Source organism: Artemia franciscana, chromosome 1 (genome assembly GCF_032884065.1).
Source record: "Artemia franciscana chromosome 1, ASM3288406v1, whole genome shotgun sequence".
Classification (NCBI taxonomy): domain Eukaryota; kingdom Metazoa; phylum Arthropoda; class Branchiopoda; order Anostraca; family Artemiidae; genus Artemia; species Artemia franciscana.
In genome coordinates this window covers 13,104,569-13,127,521 of record NC_088863.1, presented here as the reverse complement: position 1 = coordinate 13,127,521, position 22,953 = coordinate 13,104,569, and the positions used below count along the sequence as shown (strand labels likewise).

The 22,953-nt window shown below is 33.8% G+C and overlaps 1 protein-coding gene across 4 annotated transcripts in view; it reads right to left on the bottom strand.

Moving 5' to 3' along the window:
* Positions 1–203: 203 nt before the first annotated feature.
* LOC136025902 (brahma-associated protein of 60 kDa-like) overlaps positions 204–22,953 on the bottom strand; it is a 42,815-nt gene continuing 20,065 nt past the window's right edge. For all 4 annotated transcript variants that reach the window (XM_065701973.1, XM_065701982.1, XM_065701964.1 and 1 more), the window contains exons 6-11: positions 20,686–20,814; positions 17,644–17,817; positions 11,245–11,390; positions 6,137–6,257; positions 2,963–3,100; positions 204–461 (exon numbers count right to left, since the gene is read on the bottom strand). In XM_065701973.1, the coding sequence (XP_065558045.1) occupies positions 306–461; positions 2,963–3,100; positions 6,137–6,257; positions 11,245–11,390; positions 17,644–17,817; positions 20,686–20,814 (864 nt within the window). In that variant the 3' untranslated portion in view covers positions 204–305. The remainder of the gene's footprint in view (positions 462–2,962; positions 3,101–6,136; positions 6,258–11,244; positions 11,391–17,643; positions 17,818–20,685; positions 20,815–22,953) is intronic.

Sequence of the window (22,953 nt, the reverse complement as noted above, 5' to 3'; positions counted from 1 at the left end):
GTTACAAAAAAACTACATAGAATATTCTAGGCATCTGCAAAAATACTTAAAGGAATTTTAAAGCTGAAAAAAGAAAATTAATTTACGGACTGCAGAAACAAACCTCAATTCTGATCTGAACAAAAAGTAAACCGGTTTTTTATTTATAAGAATACGATTTCTCTTAATAACACAGACACTGAGCATTGTAATGAAAAACTATATTAAAAAAGACACTTTATTATAGAAAAAAAAATAATACAATTTTCTAAACTTCTACAATGATACAAAATATTATTAAGAGCAATGTCCAGAGCAAGTCAAGGTCAATATTTATTAATTCCCAAAATCTGTTCCACTTCCGCCCGTTTTTGCTGTATTTTCGAATAAAAGTATCTACAAATGGCTTCAGACGTCCAACTTTGCTCATAGAAATCGGCATGTCTTTCTTCCTCTGGATTGCCACTTACATCCGTCATGGTCTAAAAGCAAAGCAAAGATTCATCAAAATATCCAGAGTTGCCTATGTATATCGTTGCTTTTACAAATACACGCTCCGAAATGGAACAAATTAACGCGATTCAGGTCTATATACGATTTCTAGTTTTGAAACAAGCTTCGAATTTAATTTCCAAGGACAATATTGTAATTAATATAGATGCATAATACCGTTGCTTTTACAAACACACGCTCCGAAATGGAACAAATTAGGGCGATTTAGGTTTTTTTTCAAATTGCTATTTTTTTAGCTGTACGACATTTTTGCGTTAAAAGTTGCAAAACTTGATTTTGAAACAATTTATATATATATATATATATATATATATATATATATATATATATATATATATATATATATATATATATATATACATATATATATATATACAAATACAGAAGTGAGATTAATAATTATTTACTTCATTATAAATCTATATATATAAAAATAAGTTGTCTGTCTGTCTGTGTGTCAGGTGACGTCATGTTTCTGTGTTGACTGACGTCATGAAATTAGTTGTCGTCATTTTTGCTTTGACGGCGACGTCATTCAAGATATTTAAGACATATGTTCACGTAGAAATCTATTAATGTTTAAGTTTAAAATGACTGATGAACTTACAATGGCAAAATCCGATGAAGATGCTCAAAGAGTCTATGCCAAAAAACTTGCTGCTGATAGAGAAAGTCAGAAAAGAAAGCGTGCCGAGGAATCAAGGAATCACAAGAACAGCAAGAAAACAGGCTTGCGGCTAAAGAACGCAAAACCGCGCAGTTAGATGAAAATCCACCTGGAAAGCGAGAGTCAAAACATATCAACCGGGACGCAGGGACACAACTACAACGGGGACGCCGGGGCACAGGCGGGATATATAATTGACGACTGAGACACAGGGATTGTTTGAATAGAAATTACAGACCGGGACACAAATGACGACCGGGACACTGGGACACAGGGAATATAAATGACGACCGGGACCCTCAAAGAGAAAATACAAACTGGGACATCAGGACACAAATGACGACCGGGACACAGGGAATATAAATGCTATTTATATGCACAGACAATGGGACAGCGAAGAATGTTGTATATTCGCATGTTTTACGTAGTTAAAAATATATATTTATATCTATCTCTATTCACAGGTGGGACACAGGGACACAGCTACAATGGCGCGTAACTAATATGGCGCGTAACGACTTACGCGCGCGGGGGGGCTTGGGGGGGCGCGAAGCGCCCCACCAACTAGGTGTTGGGGCGGCGCGAAGCGCCACCCCAACAGCTAGTATATATATAAATATATATATATATATATATATATATATATATATATATCATGAAAAGAGAAATCACCAATGCTACAGCACAAACACAAAAAAAAAGAAAAAAAAAAAAAAAAAAAAAAGAAGGAGACAGAATATATATATATATATATATATATATATATATATATATATATATATATATATATATATATATATATATATATATATATATATATATATATATATATATATATATATATATATATATATATATATATATATATATATATAAATTATTATAATTTTATTAAAATTTATAATTTTGAAAGATCATTTGTTAGTCTTATACTCAGAAACGTCAATAGATGCATAATACTAGAAAAACAGTTACGAATTCTTAGAGAAGATTGACAAGACTTTTTAATCGTTAAATTTTGATGTCATTTGTACGTCAAAATCTAAACCGTATTTCACAAAGCAGCAGCTGAATCAAGAGTCTGTAAACGTATTTTGGAGATTAGGATATAACTTTGTAGAATACGATACATAGAGTGCCAAGACGAACAAAGTCCTTTTTCTATCACAAGAAACTCACTGCATCTATAATACCCTATATAATAGCTGGGTATCTCTGGGCATTTTAAATCCTACAGATTCATTCCAAACGCTATATTACAGATTCATTAAATAAAAAAATCGAACTTAACAAGAAAGGCCTTAATTGTAGTTATTTGCTTTGGGAGCACATATTTGAAATTTATTTGTATTTCAAATTTATTTCAAATTTCGAAATTTATTTCACAAATTTTAAATTTATGCCAAATCTTAAAATTAAAATAAAAATAAATTTACATAATATCAATTTCATAGCATCACAAATTTAAATAAAATGTTATAAATCAAATTATTAGCAACAATATGATAGGAACTGAATATACCCCCTTATGGATTTTGATTGTACGAAAACTTTAGTTATGCATTTTTTTTTTATTTCAATTTTCCAGTATTTCAAAGGTTTTGGAGCCTTTTTCTGAAATTTCCATAAATTCGTTTTTGCGAATTTAAGTTTCCGTACAAAAGTCTCCTTTTAAGTTTAACAAGGATAATAGCTACCATTTTTGAATAGCTGTTCAAATATAAACAGTTTCCTATTCAAACAACCAGGAATCAGATTATTATAAGAACTGATTAGCTACAATATAAAAATAAACAATCTTACCTTGAGATCTCTAGATTGTGACATGAGCCACTTGTAAATAAACTGTTGTGGATCTTTGGAGAAGCTCAAGAAGAATTCTCTCGATGTTTTCAACTGATTTATGGAATCGACAGTCTCATGAATCTTATTATCCAGGTTCTAAAAAGAACGATGCACTTAATTGATAACTTTAATAACAGGGGATGAAACAGACTGTTAATAAATCTTCGAAGGCGCTGATTTGATTGTCTTTCAGCGACAGGAATAGATTAAGATAAAGAAAATGTTCATAATACTAACTTATATCAAAATTAAAACTTCCCTTATAAATTTAATTTTTTATCAGTGCTTTCATTATCCTATTTTTTTAAGACCTAGGACTACCAAAAAAGAAAATTGGTCCTATAAAACCTCCCTGAAAATCAACGTTCCGAAATACAGGACCGCGAATACAAAATAAAAATAGCTTTTTTGGGGGAATTCAGGGAAACCTAAAAACATTCGGGGATAGTGTAAACATTAAATGCCCTGAAAAAAATTTAGCTAAATTAAGAAATTAAATGATTATTGTACTATCTTTCCTTGAGGTCAAAGTAGACGGGAGCAAAAGAGACATCTGCAATTTAGACTCTCAAAACACATAAATCCGTGCAATTTTTTTTTTAATTTCGTGAATAAAGCCTATATCCTCTTAAAATTTAATAATTTCAAAGCTATAAGAATTTAATTATACTTTATAAACGCCAATATAAATGCAGCCTCTCTCTCTCTCTTCTAGCACTTACTACTTAGAATTTGTGTTGTTGCTGATTTCTGCATCCTTTTACGTCATTTGTTTCTATTTACTCATTTTTATTTATTACATACAAACGTTTTTATTTTAAAGCTAGTGTAGTAAAGAACACAACCCCGCTTCACCGACTTTCTGTCACCTTGTTTCATTTGCTTCAAATATTACTATCAGCAAATCAGGCCTTCTATCCTCACCAATAGGCAGGGTTTGGTACCTCGCTTCATTGGGCTGAGCTCAGCTCCGCAAAACCTCCCTTTGTTTGGGCTTTGTCATTGGAAAAATATTTCTTTTTCTCGAACTTTCTTTGCCTTTTCTACTCAGGACGTTACCTCAGTTTCTATTCTTTCCTATCCTAGAATCGTTCAATCCTACCCTTAAAAGGCCAAGTTTTAAATAATCATGATCTTATTTCGTATCAAACTCCGTTTCTTATCATGGGCGTCCATAAGGGGGGGGGGAGAAGCCAGCCCCCCCCCCCCCTCTGGCTGAATGCCACTGCCTTACATTCTTATATTTTATTTTGAGATTTATGTTATACAGCATAAAGTGCCAACTAGATAAGGTAAGCCCTCCTAAAGTTCAGCTATGGGTGCCCATGTTTCCTACGTATTGCAATTGTAATAAATGCAATTTAATCTTTGTCAATTTGCTGACTATTCTCAACTTGTGTTTAACCTTTTTTTTTGTTTTACTGTGTTGTTTTGTTTTGCCAGTTTTTACTGTTTTTTTTTTTGCTTGTTTTGTTTACTGTAGTTTTTCTTTAATTGTGCTTAACTTTTGGCAGAGGATTCAATTATAATTCTTCAAACTTAACTACGGAAATCAAAAAAGCTTAGACAAAAACAAGAAAAGAAGGAAAACACACTTTTATATTTTGTAGGTGGTCAATTGCAAAATAGATACAATGCAGTTGGACCGTCCCGTTATTGATAATTAGTATCATATTTATTCCTAAATGGAATCTAAAAATCTTTCTGCCTGAACACAAAGAAGAAAAGAAATAAGAGAATAAGTACAAAAGAAAAAATAAACAAGAAACAAAATCACAATGGACAACTATTAACGAGGCAAAGTTTTAGCCAGTGAAACAAAATGCCTAAAGAGAAAACAATCGTTTCGGTGAGGATCTAAACAGAACAATCTTCAATGCTAAAGAACATACAAAGAAAAACAAATAAGAGACTAGAGTTTACGTTTGTAAAATACTACTACTCATAACAATTCACTATAGCACTAAGTCACCAGAGGTCAACACAACTACGTACGCTCATCCTCCATCCAAATATATTTAAAGTCTCCCTCTTCGCACCCTCCCAAGAAGTTCCCATTTCCCTTAAATCTTTCCTTACGAAGTCTTCCCGTCCCTTTCGGGGATGACATGCTTTTCGTTTGGCCCCAGACGGTTGGACGACCTTTGGCATTCTGTCATCCTTCATCCACAGAACCTGCCTTAGCCATCTAAACCTTTCTCTCATCATAGCCCTAGAAACCTGGATTGAAAAGAATTTTCTTGTACAGCTTACTCTTTGAGATACGGTCAGTCCAATACCCAAAACAATGCTTAGGCGATTTCTCCGGAAAACATCCAGAAAATCTTCCTACGTTTGTCGGAGCGTCCTCGCATCAGAATTATACTAAACGACTATCATCATTATAGATTCCAATATTCTAATCTTGGTACGCAGACTTATTGTCCTATTGTTCAAAAATTTTTTTCAACTGTGAAAAAACACCCCGTGCCTTGGCTATTCTACTTTTGATATGCACCACTGCACTACACAAACCGTCTTTACTAATAATACCACCTAGGCAAGCAAAGCTGTCCGCTTAAATACATTAAATATTTATTCAAATTGATTAATTTAAATACTATATTAATAATTTAAATAATCAATAATAAAAAATATATAAATTTAGAATTAAATTTAAAAATACTTAATTAAAAATCAATAAAGTTAAAAATATCTAAAATTAATCAAAAAAATGAAAGGCAAATCCAACAAATAGAAGACAATAAGCAAATGAGCAATGACCACAATGAGAAACACAATTTAGTTTTCTTACAAAAAAAGCAGAAAGGTGGCTAAATCCAACGAGAAAAATAAGAGAACATTCATTGAATGCAAATAATATGGCAATTGTTACAGCCAATCAACTACTCTGCCTTGATTCATTTGACCTTATTTATTCTTTTTTCATAAATTGAGACTAATTAACAAATTTTTAAAACTCTTCAGAAAACCTTTCACAAGTAAGTTGTCATCCTAGCATTAAAACCTATTTTACAAAATAAACATAAGAATTTGTTCTTTGGAAAGACTCGTTAAAAACAAATTGTCAAAACGGACTAGAAAGTAGAAAATAGTTGTTTTTTCCCCCGAAAACCTGTATATCCTGCCTACCTGTATTTCCTGCATACTAGCGGTAGACAAGAGAAAACTGTTCATTTGAGTCTTCAGAGTATCATCCACTTCAACGTCAATATCATAACATGAAGTCTTCTTCAGCTCTGTCCCATCAACACTTTAATATAGAATAAAATAAACCCTGTTAATTGCAATAAATACAAAAAGGATGCACTTTCACTACAGAAAAGTTAAGTGGATCAATTTCCAAAATAACTAAACTAGGACTTTTAGAATTAGAGATTCGATGGTAGTTACTCAATTCCCAACTTTTAATTAAATAGGTTTCATTATGTTTATCAGTACAAAAATTATAACAGCTGATTATAGTTATTACCTCTTCCACTAATCCCAGAAAGTTTACTCTTCAGAACGGGCACGTGCATAGTTTTTTTTCTTTAGCGGGTGGGGGCGGGAGATAAAGTCCTAAAGAAGTCATAAAAGAAGTCCTATGAAATTTGTAACATTTTGGTATTTCATTTTTTTTTTTTGGGGGGGGGGAGATAAGCGGGCCCGACATCCTAGTTCTGAGTATATTCCAGATTTTCCATATATTTTTAGAAACAATTTTAAAATATAAGCAAGAATGAGTTCAACGGTTTAAACTCAAGTTTTAGCCTTTTTTAAAAGTTCAGCATTTTTACAAACTCGAACCGCATCCACAAAATCCTGACATTCGAATTAAAAAAGGAAAAATTCAAATACATACTAAAGCTTTAAATCAGTGCAAACAAATTACACTGCTTACTACGAAATATAGTCAAATAATGTTTCTATGTGTTCAAACACTTATTGAGTTACTCATTACATTAAAACTCTTCGACCTAATGTTTCACCGGTGCCTCTAGAGACATCCAAGATGATGTCTACCACACTTCTGACATGATGACATCGTCCATTAAGACTCAAAGAAGGATTTGGATGGTTCACAAATAGCGGTGATATTTTACGGTTCACCAGCTCGATGGGATTTCTATGTTTGTCAAAGTTGGGCTGTAGTTGAGACTAGCAACAATCTATCTCTAGAGCATGTTTCTAAGAGCATCAAGGTTCAACAGGATGGTATTTTGTCATTTGGACTCTAGTACATTGATGGGTCGTCGGATAATGATAAACTGTTCAATTGGTATATGAGAAATTAATGAATTTGTATTGAAGCTTAAGGAGTATTTCATTTTATAAAAGACTGATCCAGCAATGGTTCAATTTGGCCTTTTAACTGGAACACAACGTCAAAATGTTAAGCTCTTTGCTTGCATCTAGCAGTTTGCGATACTCTTTATGACAAAAATGTCAGAACTTCTAATAAATCGCGAAGGACTGAAGATGAAATTGAAGAAATAAGACGTTAAGCAAATGACTTTTCAAACAAAAAGATGTCCTCAAAGCTACACTTCCAAGATTTCGAAGAAATTCTTGATTCTTTCATAAACATCCTGTAAAGAATGATCCTGTAAAGTTTCAAGAGAATTTTAGACCACTGCCCGCTTAAGCGTTTTAGCACATCTTAAGCGTATTAGAACGCTTAATGACAATATTTACTTGTTCAACAGCAAATCACCTTGTTTTACGAGTCTTTTCGGCAATATTTAGTAGCTTCAACCTACTGATCAACTGAAGCAACAAAGTCAACTGACATAAAATCTAACTAATATTGAATATAAGAAAGTAAGTCAAAACTGAGAAGAACATCTGATTGAACCCACGAACACGGAGCATAATAGAAACAGAACTTTTTCCCATGTAATTTTGTCCTATGAGTATCTTCAAGTGCACTCGGTCCAAACAATTATATCATGCAACGACTGTATAAGACAAACAGAACTTGGGTATTTTACAATTCAGGTATTTTACAATTTATACATTCAGGTATTTTACAATTCAGGTTATTTTACAATTCAGGTATTTTACAATACAGTGGTTTAGAATTACACTCTCTATTGAGAGATGACAAGGAATATCCCTTTCAGCTTCTGTCAATAACAGCAGCAACAAGAATTGCTGAATAAATATTGAATTGTCTGCATACTTAACTGACAGAAATATTAGTGATAGTGAGTGCAACAGAGCAAATGGAACAAAAGACGAACGTCAAGAATTATGGCCCATTCAGACACGTGGAAAAACCAATTGATTTATCCCATAGTGCCGATAGGCTTTGGAGTTAAGAATTTTTCTAGTTTCCCGATGTACCGTAGTACCAACCAGTTTTTCGTGTGCTGTCGAGCAAAGTGAACAAGCATTTTTGAAAGTGGAAAGTATGTCAGCTGTCAAGCACGTGAAAGCTCGAGATCTAGTGATTCTTATCTAGAACCATCAGCTTTTATGGAGCACAAGTAATGCTTTGTAGGACAACAACACGAAGGAGAAGATACTTAACAAGAAATACACTTGGCTGAAGAGACTTGGCACATACAAATTCATGATATCTGTGCTTTTTAGGAAACATTTTGCACTTACCCTTTGAACATTTTACCCCTCGGACCGATCAATCTTTCTCGTCGGTTTTCCCATGCGTCTGAACGGACCATTAGTAAGGGTAATTTAGAATATAGTTAGGGACCACCAATAATCAGTGCAAGTATTTCAGGTAATTTTCCAGCATACACAGACCTCGTCATCATACGAAGAAGAAGAGGTATATCCTTGTTAGGAATAATATGACAAGTCGAAAAAATAAGCCAGTGGAATTGTAGTACGCTTTTTGACACAGAAGTATTGAACAGCTTTTCTATTTGCTTCTTTTTTATATACTTATACAATGATCGTATAAGTTGGAGTAGAAGGGTGGTAGTAGAGAAATTGATACACCAAGAATTTTGCACCAGATTAAATTGTACGCAGAAGATGAGAGTATAGTTACTTACAATAGAATAAAAATAAAAACATAAAATCTAGTTCAATTACTTAAAATCGGAACTGGTCCAAAGTATTAAATACGATTACGTTTGAAAAATAGAAAAATTATACTGTATTCTACAGGTCTGAAAATGATAAGATCCTTTCACTCTGTTTGAATCTCATACCAGAAGCGAGAGCGCCACTTATCAGAAGTTACCTTACAGACCTAGACAATATTACTTTTTTATGTTGTTTTCTAGTTCAAAAGTGAAGCCGAAATACTAGCTGTTTTAAGATAAGCATAACAACATATTAACAAACCAGCCAAGGGGTCAAACGTCGTATATCTACTTGGATTATGGATTATATATTATATTAAAAGGTAATTATTAAGATTTGACAGAAAACTTCAATGGTAAAATAGAGAATAAACTGAAAAAAAGGATAACTAATCCTTTAAAAGGATAGGAAAAAGGATAAAGGAGCAGTAAAATAGACCAAAATTAGGATGGGCATAGTTTTTTTTCTTGACTTTCACCGTCTTTATTAAACATTTCACCTGTTATTATATTTTCATTTAATTATTAATTATAAATTATTTCCAAATGCCAGGAATCAGCTTCGGTCCGAAGCAAAACTTGGAAAAAATATTCAGAAATCCGAAAAATCTTGGATTCTTAATTGCTTCACATTGAATGCTATGGAAAAAAATGTGGAAAAAAATGTGAAAAGAAATTAAAATATCAATTTGTAATTTTGCACCGGGACCTAGTCGAAACTTCAAGTGTAGGAAGTGATCGATCTTTCTCTAACGTTGAGCTGCATATAACAAAAGTCCAATTGCCTCCTTCCCTAGATTTTGAAAACTACCACTTATTGTATATTAATCAAAGCAAAACTTAGATTCTGAAAAATAATTTCTCTGGTGCCATCATGAAAAAATCAAAAATAATTCTCGCCATTTTATTGAGATCAATTTTTTTAAAGTACGAGTTATGAAGCATTTGCTGATATTTAAGATTTGGAACAATCTATGGAAATGACAGCAGTGTCGTGATTTGAGACAGCACCTCTTATTGAGCCGACTAAATTCAATAGAAATTGCTAATTATAAATTGATATTAAGCAACATTAGCTGCTATTTCTGTAGTTACTATGTGATGTGAGAGGAAATTCAAGAAGAATTGGATTTTTATTACAGCACTATTTTAGCGCTATTACAGCGCTATTTGACGTCTGCTGTTGCTTCATTATCGAAAATCTTTATTCATATGAATTTAGTTTCCTAAAATTACAAAGTTGTGCAATATCAAGAGCTGCTTAATTAGTTGCAACATCGGTTGTACGAGACAGATCTTCAACCGAATTCGATTTTCTCAAATTAAAACGCTGTTCGACGTCTTTTTTCGTTTCATTATCGTAATTCTTTAAATACATGTGGTTGCAGTACTGGCTGTGCGAGACAAAACCTCGTATTGGATTTGGTTTCCTAAAATTACAAAATTGCGCAACATCCAAAGCTGTTTAATTGGTTGCAACATCGGTTGTATGAGACAGATCTTCAACCGAATTCGATTTTCTTAAATTAAAACGCTGTTCGAAGTCTTGTTTTGTTTCATTACCGTAATTCTTAAAATACCATGTAGTCGCAGTATTGGCTGTGCGAGAAAAAAAAAACCTCGTATTGAGTTTGGTTTCTTAAAATTACAAAATTACACAACCTCAGCTTCTGCTTGATTAGTTGCTACCACAACTCTTATAGGATTTGGCTTTATAAAATTACAAAATAAACAAAACATCAAACATCAAGATGCTTCATAAGTTGATTTCGATTTGCATTTGAATCAATATACAAAGACATAGAGCAAAAGGACTGTGCGGGTCAAAATGTTTTTTGAATTCGATTCACTTAAACTACAACGGACTTCGATGTCTGTCGTTGAACCATTATCATAATTCCTCACTTACATATGGTTATAGTGTTGGTTGTGTGCAGCTAAACCTCTTATTGGATTCACTTTTCTAAAACTGCAAAATTGTATAACATAAAATGCTGCTTCCTTAGTTGCAAGGTCAGCTATTCGAGACGAAAGGCATTATTGAGTTCAATTTTCTTAAACTAAACCACTGTTCAGCGTCTGTTGTTTGTGTCGGTACAGCGTCAGGTGTGCGGTACGAAACGTCTAATGAATGATTGACCTAACCTCAAAGTCTTCATTCTTTGCGCTTATGATTCAATAGTAGAAGAAAAACAATGAACTTACTTAATCATATGGTTGATGACAATGGGATCGGGTGGATGAAGCAATGGGTTTAAACGTTGAGGTATTTCGGCAAATTTCATCCTCGGACAGCCAAATATTTGCTCCATGTAGCGGTCACAATTAACGTATTCTCTCTCACTAGAATCCTAAAAAAATGAAAGGAGAATAAAGAAAGTTAAAGAGGGTTCCACAGCCCTCCCCCGAAATTTCGCAAATAATACATGCTGCAAATTGTACCTTTATTCTTTTTCGCTGTTTTGGTGAGTCTGCCCCATGAAATATTACACACGTGCTTGTAATGAAGTCAAACCCAGATAACCCTTCTAAAGGCTTGAAAATCTATAGATTAAGGTGATTTTTAACATCAATCTCATTCTAAATATAATTTATTCAGTTACTGCTTAAACATTCAGAGACCTTGACAATGAGTCAATGCTTAGTTTAGACATATATAGACTTACCTCCACGAAAGTGGAAGTAATTTTAGCATCTCCAAGAGGCATGACGTGTCCTTAACCCCCCCGCCCCCTCCATCCATCTACTACTACTACTACTAATGCTTAAAAAAGAGGAAATTAAGACCTAAAACATCCCTTTTGTGGCTTTATCACCTTCTTCTATGCCCCGCATCATCCATGCCCCTTGGCATCTTCAAAAGGCATGGTTTGTCCTATTACCCCCCCCCCCCTCTACTTAAAAAGCTAAACTATAACCTGAAAATTTCCTTTTGCAAATTCTGCATCTTCTCTTCCCTCACATTATCCGGACCACTCAGCAACTACAAGAGGTATGGTTTGTCTGATTCTCCCCCTCCCCTCGTCCATCAACAAACTATGATCTAAAACATTCTGGTTGATAATTTCTTGCATTCTCCTCTAAACCCCTACACCCGTCTTCAGAAATTTTGGGGGTGCTTACTTTCTCAAGGTAGATTCTCATTTTATATCACTGCTATGCAACAGCCAAGCTTTAGTGCAAAGATAAGAAATTTGATTGTAAATATTTGATATTTGGAATATTTCATTGCCAACTGTTTCATTATAAAACAGCTAACACAGACAGAGAAAGGCAAGATATTGCCCCATACTCGTTTTTTACAACCTTACTTTAGGCAATTATACCGCTTTCATTCAAAATTTAGGTGCAACCTGACCCACAACTTTTCAACCCAACTTCTTAACGACTTTTCAAACTACCATTCTATGTTTCCTAAATTAATTCTAATTAGGCTAGACAATCGAACTAAATTCTCTGTGAATAATTCTCCCAAATTAGCTAACTTTTCCTAGACCTTTGTCGAAACATCACTCAAAACGTCTACCTAAAGTTCGAATTTGAATTGGGCAATCAAAGTCGATTGATGAAAATCGATACTATTTGTCCAAATATTATTCACTACATCGACACAAAATCGAACTTGAATTCGATGATGACACTCAATGGATTAATAGCGATAATCAAAAGATTACAGGCCTTAATGAGAAGGTTACAAACTTTATTCCAATCTTAGCCCAACAATAAAAGATTTTAGGCTGAGGTTTCAAACAAGGCATAAAAGTTTGTAGCAGATAGTAAGAGGAGTCTAACAAATTGTGAAGAACTTATGATCTAACAAGCATTAATTATAACTGTAATAAGGTAAAGTTGAACCACAAGAAAAGGTCCCTTGTTATATACGGCAGAAGCCCTAATTTCTTTTGTTCTTTCTTGTGCATACATATCTAGTGTACTGGGTTACCGTTTGGTTTTCTGCATTGGTAGTTCATCTGCATCCAAGGCTGTATCCACGAAAGGAGAGGGGTTACCAGGTTTGACTCTCCTTCTCAAAACTTTTATTCGACTCGTAAGAAAGCAGACAAGTTGCATATAAACAAATTTTGAGGCGTTTTTCGAATCTTTATTTACCCCCCCCCCACAAAAAGATCCCGAATGCGCACTTGTCAGCATCAGTTGATGGTCCTTCAAAATAAAGTGGTGAGAGTGCAAATTGGTGATGATGAGCGTTATCGGGCGTTCTCGCCCTTTTCAGGCGAGTGAAATTTTATAATTTAGCTGGCATTGGCCGTCTTTTTCTTTGCCAGTTTCAGGTGTTCACGAATATAATACCAGTCCCTTTAGAAACCTTAAAGAAGTTACAACTCGATCAAACCTTTCTGTGCGTCATGTTTACCTTAATGCCTGGAAGGGTTTGCTGCAGTATATTGGACAGGAATCCAATCGGAGTGAGTCCCAATGGGAAACGGACTTTAGAACTCACTAGGATTAGAACTCGGAGAAGAACGTTTATCATCATCAGTAAGCACTTTCACCACTTTATTTTAAAGCCCGCTCAACTGGTACAAACAAGGCCACATCCAGAATTTCTTATCGGGGGAGAAGGTTAACAAAAAAAAAAGGTTCGCAAAAAACATCTAAAAGACCGTTTTTATACGGAAAGGGGTGGGTGAAATTTATGGTTTCGCCAATTGTTAAATTACAAAAATAGTTATAGGTTTTTTTTTGTTCGGTGGATTGAAGACAGGAGGTTCCACATGGTTTGTTAGTTTCATGTCAAATTTTTGGTGGTTGATTTTCGTTATCTTACATAAGCTAATATTTAGGCCTAGTGGCGTAATTATATCCCTTAACGAGCTTTACTCCAGATTTTTTTTTATGTTTGTAACTTAAATGGGGAGTGAACAATCGTTATCTTGACCGATCAGCTGTTATGTTGACTGACTGATCACCAGTACCTATGTTTGTGACAGTATGTTAGTGACTAAAAATACGGTAAAAGGAGTAAGAAAATAATAAGGAGAAAGTAGTAAGTAAAAACTATAATAAGGTAAGTGAAAATAAGGTAACAGGAGGGACTTGCAGTAACCAAACAAGCACGACTTGTTTTAATTTATTTATATGTTCTCTTGGTTTCAGCCGGGAAGGAGCGCCCTACGATGCAAAGGACGATCTGTAAATGTTATCTGTCGTCTGTACAAGTAGGGGATACACAAATTTATTAATTGATTTCTGAAAAATATAGAATGTAGTACCACTAACAGGACTAGAGGTGAGATTTAGAGAATTCAACTTTTCCAATTGGATTTTTTATTTTCTCTATAAACCAGTCGGACGAAGGTAAAACGTCCTGTTTTGCATTAGCCGTAACATCAAATACGGACAATATGGCCCTGCTGTCGAGTGATCATGCAATAGAAAGCGGTTCAAAAAAACATTTTTGCCTGTTTTTGATAGAAAATAGAAAATTACCAACAAAAATTATTTCTATTGGGAAAAATGTGCGGTTATGAAAGTTTAGAAGATGGGAAGAAGACTGAACAACAGATCAATAATTGCGTGTTATATATAAAAATTTATACTTTCGTTATCTTGTGCAAGTTAATATTCAGGCCTAGTATGGTTATTATTTACCTTAACAAGCTTTGCTCCAGGTTTTGTCATGTTTACTGATTATAAATCAACCTCTTTTTTTTACCAAAAAAGCTCCATAATGGAATCTTTGCTTATCAAAAAGCACTAAAATTATACAAAAGAACAACATAAAACACTTAAAACACACTTAAAAGAGAAGGAAAGCTCTCTTAATGAAGACTAAACGTTGTTTATTACCGAAAAATACCTCTAGATTCAAAAGTAAACAACTAGGATTAATTAGATTATACCAAAAATTAAACAAAAATGTAAAAATATTATAAAAAAGTAATACTTCTCTTTGACGACACGCAAATCTACTACAAAATAAATTGCTGTGAACAAAAATAAAAGAAGTATAAGCTTTCATCCTTCACATTCCTGGGCTTTAAACAAATTACACCAGCGAAGCTTCTTGGTTTTAGTTTTATTATTATATTTACTTTTTATTGATTATTAACCTATTTTATAATTTTAATATATGTACATATATTAAAAATCCAAAACTTTATATAATAAAAATCCGAATGTTTCGACTCCATGTTCAGAAGCCTTTATCAAAAGAAAGAAAAGTTAGTTAAATCTAACTAACTTTTCAAACAAATTAAACGCAACATAAAAAAAAACACATCTTAATAACCTCCCAAGTAATGCAATCACTGTGTATAACCTGAATAAGTACATATAAATGACAGAAGATTGTGTATGATACATTAAATCGTCTCTCGTATAATTAAATAAAAAAAAAACAAGTTTTTCTTAACTGAAAGTAAGGAGCGACATTAAAACTTAAAACAAACAAAAATTACCCCGTATATGAAAGGGGCTGCTCCCTCTTCAACGCCCTGCTCTTTGCGCTAAAGTTTGACTCTTTCTCTCAACCCTATTTTTAAAACAGTAAAAACTTTAGCGTAAAGAGCAGGGCGTTGAAGAGGGAGCAGCCCCTCTCATATACGGGGTAATTTTTGTTCGTTTTAAGTTTTAATGTCGCTCCTTACTTTCAGTTAAAAAAAACTTGTTTTTTTTCTATATTTAATTTCTGAACGTTTTTTAGTTAATCCATGTTTTGATTTCGGCTCTCCGCAGATGAATAATTAAAGCGAAATTTGCATATTTATTTATTTGGTTAAATGGCTTTCCCATAGTTTTGATCGAATGATTTTGAGAAAAAAGGAGGGGAGAGGAGGCCCAGTTGTCCTTCAATTTTTTGGGTACTTAAAAAGGCAACTAGAACTTTTAGTTTTTTTACGTAACGTAAAACGTAAGTTACAAATTAGCTTACGTAACAAACTTCTATATTCGTATTTTTTTATTACGTATACGAGAGGGTTCGCCCACTCATCAATACCTCGCTCTTTACACTAAAGCTTCAAATTTTGTCCCCTGAATCACAAAGGTCGTAGAATAAATAGTTGAAATTACTAAAAATACTTTAGCGTAAAGAGTGAGGTATTAGGAGGAGGTGAACCCCCTATATGTGTATTATTTTCTGTTCGTTTTAAGTTTTGCTACTCCTTACTTTCAGTTGAACAAACTTTTTCATATTTATTTTTTCATTGTTTTTTTTAAATAATGCTAGAAAATGCTGAGCCCCCTTCATGGAAATCTTCTACCCCCATGACGAAAATTCCTCCATGGAAAGTTTCCCCCACATAACCCCTCCTCCCAACCAAAAAATCCCCCTGGAAACCTCTGTACACTTCCCAATAACCATTACTATATGCAAACACTGGTCAAAGTTTGTAACTTGCAGCCCCTCCCACGGGGACTGTGGGGGAGTAATTCATCCCCAAAGACATAGTTATAAGGTTTTTTGACTATGACGAATAAAATGACTATTTCAGAATTTTGATCCGACGACTTTGGGAAAAAATGAGCGTGGGAGGGGGCCTAGGTCCCCTCCAATTTTTTTGGTCACTTATAAAGGGCACTAGAACTTTTCATTTCCGTTCGAATGAGCTCTCTCACAAAATTCTAGGACTACTGGGTCAATATGATCACCCCTGGAAAAAAAAAACTAAATAAACACGCATCCGTGATTTGTCTTCTGGCAAAAAAAATAAATAAAATTCCACATTTTTGTAGATAGGAGCTTGGAACTTATACAGCAGGATTCTCTGATACGCTGAATCTGATGGTGTGATTTTCGTTAATATTCTATGACTTTTAGGGGGTGTCTCCCCCTATTTTCTAAAATAGGGCAAATTTTCTCAGGCTAGTAACTTTCAGGCTCCTTACTACAGTTCTTTACCACGAACTATTTGATATCAGTTTAGCAATGGGAATTAGCAAAATGAAATACTATATCTATTTGAAAGAATTTACATAAACTCCAGGTCATCACCAATGATTGCAATTACAAGGTTAAGATCATAAGAACTACAGGGACATTCTTAGGTTATATATGCCATATATAACCTTAGACTACAGTATTTTGGAGGTTATTAAGATTTGAGTTTTATTTATTTTTTTTATTGTTGCTTGTCTTTTTCTTTGTATGTTGCGTTTAATTTAACTTCACCTTTTTTCCCGTTGGTAAAGGCTCCCAGACTTTTTGTTCCACTGTTTTAAATTATACCCATTTTTTCTTTCTTATATTCTGTAAATAGAAAAGCAGTATATATATATATATATATATATATATATATATATATATATATATATATATATATATATATATATATATATATATATATATATATATATAGCCATTATATAGCCTATATAGCCATTTGCTGATTCTTACGGGTTTTTGCGATGAATGAAAGCTTTTCTTTAAACAGCTTGATTTACTCAGTTTTGAATACAAAATTCGTCTTTTATCACTGAATTGATAACATGTTACGTAGTGATTGATGATGAAAATGAAGGATGGATAGACAAGATCAACCTCGTTACCCCATTAGTCTAAATTAGCGATCCCCTCCAATATCGGTATGAATTATTCCCCTTCCACATAATGATGCTGAGCCTAATATATTGTCAATTTACCTGGAGTTTATGTGTTTTGATATACTGCCATAACGCATTAATTATCATTGGTCTCGTTGAAGTGTGAACACCCAAGAGGCGAGCCAAACGTGGATCCAAACGGAACTGCAAAGGCTGATAATCGAGAAGCAGAAGAATTGTGCAAGCAACATTACGATCTCCTGGCCGCTTAACCTGTAAACATTTCAAATAATTAAACATAAATCCTAAATTTTTTACTTATTATATTTTATATATATTCTAATCATACTTATAATTAATAAATATAACAACATATCAATTATACTGATTGACATTTATAATAACCAATTATTGTAATTAAAAAAATCAAATTATATTACAGCTAATAATAGCCGTCCTAGCCAAGTTGTTAGGACGCTAGATTTGAAATTCCTTGTCATTGAGGATAGTGGTTCAAGTCCTGGTGTCGCTGGTTATTTGGTTAGGAATGGGGTCAGTGGCGTGACTCTATAAGCTCAACCAGAGTCGACCCAGCTCTAAATGGGTACCTGGAGACACATGGGGAAGGCAAACGGGAAGAATGTCCAAAAGCACAGGATGGCTGACCCTCAAGCCCCCATTGCACTTCCTGGCTGAAGGGCCACGAAACGGAGATAAGCCCCACCAATGGGGACTGTACTCTTTACTTATTGCTTCAATTAAAAGATTTATAAATATATTTTGACTAATTGATTAACATATTTTTATTTTTATGAATTATTTTAAATGTTCTTTTAGAAAAAAAATAAATAGAGAAAATAGTGATTCATTGTCTCTGTAGATAATCAAGAAGCGGAAGAACTGTACTTGCAATATTACGATCTCCTGGTCGCTGAACCTGTATATATTTAAATTATTCAACATAAATTCGAGTTTTAATTTATTATATTTTATATAATAATAATAATTATATAATATACATAATAATAATATATATAATAATTACACACGTTGTTAGTATTTTATCTGAAAAAGAATATATTAATTATATTTATTATTGTTTTTATAAAGTAATTGATTTTCAAACAGTCAAACTATATTTCAGCAGATCATTGCGTTGATTAAACCGATTTATTAAATTATTCTAAAATTAGAAAAAAAGATTGAGTGAAAAAGTCATCATCCATCTCAAAATGAACTGACTAAATCTGTTTTCTTGTTCAATATCTTTGAATCTTTATAGTCATTTTGGAAATATTCATTTGGAAAATATGCAGGGGAAAAGTGATTCAGCGGTCTCTGCAGATAATCCAAAAGAATAAATTTTTTAGCATTATAATCTACAACAGCTAATTATCTGTATCATAATTTTGACGTAAGGATATTATATTTCGAAGGAGTGTTTAATAGCTGGTAAAATTGATCAAATTTCATTACCTATTCTGTTGGTACAGAAAAAAGGGTTAAATTCAATTTACTTGATACAGCACCCACAATTTTCTTACATTTCAAACATAGATAAACAAAGGTCTAACTCATGGGGGAGGGGCTTTAGGGTCCACATCATTTTACTTGGGTATAGGCTCCTAATTCAGAAAAAATACATTCTTATGCTGCTGCTTTTCAATTTTGTACAGAAAGAGGTCTGCAAAAAGTTGCCTTACATGCCCCGGCTTAGGGGGGGTTGTCCACTTTGATCAAATATTTTACTTTGATTCAGATATGTTGCTTATTATTTCGCCGGAAGGCAATGCAATTAATTTTTCTTCGGGCACCACCAACCCTAATTTTGCAACCCTAATCGTAATTTTGACGTAAGGATATTATATTTCGAAGGAATGCTGAATAGTTCTTTTCTAGAGCTCTTTTTAGCTATATGCCGTCTGATCAAGAGGATTTATATATGCAACAATACAATATCCTTGCTGCTTAACCTGTACATATTTTAAAATTATCTAATATATATTTTGTCTTTTCAAATTATTACATTAAGCAAGAAAAAAAATCTTTTAATTAAATCATTAGCCTATATTTTTAAGTTGTTAAGAATAAACATCTTAAATTACATAAAAAAACAACCGAATAATGGATTAAAACGGATATTCTCAAATTAAACCACTACTAAATCTCCTAAACGACATGAAAACTTCACGATTTGAATACTGTGTGCAAATATTTCGATTTTATCACAAAATCATCGAGGACAAAAATAGCATAACGAAGCCGAAAATAGTATTTCTTATGGATATTTTGTAATAAAATTTACGTATTTTTTCATTGGTGTTTTACTAATGAAAGATTTTATGTTGCGAAATTTGTGATTTGTTCATAAGGACGAGGGTTCGAGTCTTGACGTCACTGGTTATTGGGTTTGGAGTAGGGTCAGTGAAGTGACTCTGTAAGCTAAACTGTAAGCAGCATTTGGGGATGACTAAACAAAATGCTGAGAGAACACATACTTGTAAATGCACCTGTAAAGTAGTACATTCAGTAAAGAGTCTACATGAATCTTGAGGACAAGAAAATTAAAGCCTAAAAATACAAAATGAAACGCAGGAAGTATAAAAACTTGCGTACGAATCGTATAAATACTTGCGTACGAGAAGTACGTATACTTGCGTACAAATCTGTGCATACAGTGCACATACTGTAACGAACAGTTGGGAGTATAAATGCATCTTGAGAACAAAAAAAAAAATGCATCCTGGGGACAAAACATACTGAAGGTATAGAAATCGAATGCTGGGAATATGTGATCCGATGTCCAGTTATCGGTATTGAGTTTATCTTTACATATTTAGAAGGCATACAGCCAACTAAAATAATTATTAATTTGACACTAATAATTAACCGTAGGGGAAAATCCAACAGGAAATCGCAGGAAAAATCGAACGGGAAAACAAAAGGGAGAAAATCTTCATAAAACCTTACACCTTAACCATACGGGAAATCCACAGCTGACACTATCCATTGCAAATTAAGTACACCACAAACTAATTCAAATATCAAAAGTAAACTGAAAAACATAATCAAGACCATCAGTTTCTGACTAAACGCACTACGAGCTAGCTAAACGTACCATAAATAAGCTGAAAAATATACCTGAAATCCATCCGTCTCTTGTGTAGTAGGGGTTCTATGCCATTCCACTAAATGGTTATCTGGACCATAGAGCTCTTTGTCTAATTCGATAACAAGCGATTTGAAAAACGACGAAAACTTCCTTTTCACCTAAAAAAGGCACAAGAAAAGTATTTTAATTAGGTGTATTATACACCAAGGATAGACATAGATAGACATAGACATAGATAGATATAGACATAGATAGACACAGACTTGGCATACACCAAGGACGAACAGAGTGCAGCACGTCAACCGTATATTACTTCTCGACACTTATAATGCACAAAAACTGCGTCATGACAGAGAAAAGGAGAGGGAGAAAGAGGGTGAGAGTGAGAGAGAGATAGAGAGGAAGGAGAGACGGAGAGATAGGAAAGAGTAGGGGAGGGAGGAGATAGAGGGGGATATAGGAGAGAGGCAGTTGGAGGTAAGAGAGGAAGGAGAGAGAGAGAGAGAGAGAGAGAGAGAGAGAGAGGAGAAAGAGGTAAAGGTAAAAAAGGTAAATAACACTTCACTGGGTTGTCCCTACCAGCGATACTGATCTCTATTTCACGTCCCTTAGCGATGAGGTGAGATGAACAGCTAGGCGTCAGCCATCCTGTACTTTTGTATAAGGAGGATCAATTAAAATAAACAGTTTAATAAAATGAAAACGGTTTAACAATCCTAATTTTGGAATTCAAAGAAACAGAATACGTAGATGGAATATAATGTGCCGGACGTTCAGGGCATTTGATGAGCGTTAACTTCCCGGACTTCCTACGAAATAAGGGAAAAGAAATTGGTGAAAGAGACAAAAACTGTGGTTGAGAAAGAATACCATAAAGGTCGAAAAAAAGTACAACTGAAGCCTATGGAGACACGGTGTCACTGCACTACGGTATTTGTGAAATTAGCCTGCTTGCTTCGAATTTAATTCTTATTTATTTGAGTCTTTCTTTAAATCATATTAGAAGCCGTATTCTTATTGTATTCCTTAAGCAATATAGTACAAGAGATAACCTAGATCTTCCTCGTTCAGGACTCGGCAGAGTCTTCGTCAAATCGTAACTATACCCCTCCCTAGTTCGGGTCTTCCAAATAAGCAGGCTGGAGCATTGGGTCGAGTCGGTTGAGATTGCAAATATGCCATGACCAGTTCACGTAGCACTAATTGATATACACCCATTCAGTGCGAAAACGGATGAAAACGAAGACTACACAGCTAAAATGGGGTAGACGGAATCGCCCTTAAAAAGGCCTTAGGCAGAAAAGAATCTCAGAACTGCCACATATCCTTCCTCTAGTATCCTTTGAGAGTCGTGAGATTGTTAATATTTGAATTTTTCGTGGATAAAAAGTGGCATTAAAATCAACCAAATAGTTTTGCTTATTTATTTTCATCCTTCAATAAAAAGCACTGCTATTTTAGAAATCTGTTCACCTCCAATTATTATCTGACGTCATGTCTCATTTTTGAAGTGTTAGAATGTTGTTCAGCTAGCATAATTTGTTTATTAAAATGTTCACTCCCACGGCTTGTTGATGCAACAGAATACCAGATACTTGGGCGGCCCACTAATTGAAGACAAAGAGCAATTGCAAATACATTTTGGATGTGTTATTTACACTTTCAGAACGTTATCCAGGTTTTTTTGGTGATTATGGCAAATGATGATTTCTCAAATGGTCAAAATCTACAGATACACCACTAATACTTCCTCTTTATCTTCACTACATTTTTCCAGGTACCTTTTTGGAGCTGCTTCGACTCTGGCTAAGCTTACAGAGTAACACCACTGACCTTCGTTTTGAAACAAATAATCGGCGACACTAGAAAGTCCAACCCCCTCCCAAAGGACATTCGATTACAAGTCTATCACGCAAATCACTCTGTTAGAAGGGAGAGGGAGACTGGGGAGGATACTCCAGACAAAGATTCTGGCGATTCAATTCAATTGCTTCGATCTAGGTTGAACGTTATTAAAGCAAAGATCTCGCTCAAAATGTCGTAGCGCAGGAATTTTGATACTTTAATATGGGTTAAATAAGAATTAGAAATTATAAGCATCAATTACAATACAGCACTACCAAATAGAATTTAAATAATTCAAAGAAAGCTAAATCTTAATTTATCAACATTAGGGTTTAAATTGAAGTTGTAGAAAAATAGACAGTTTCTTCTCTTTTAACTATTTTCACTGATTACAAGACAGGTTAGAGTGGATTAACATACGGACCCTTAGCTAAAAAAATTTATCTGAAATC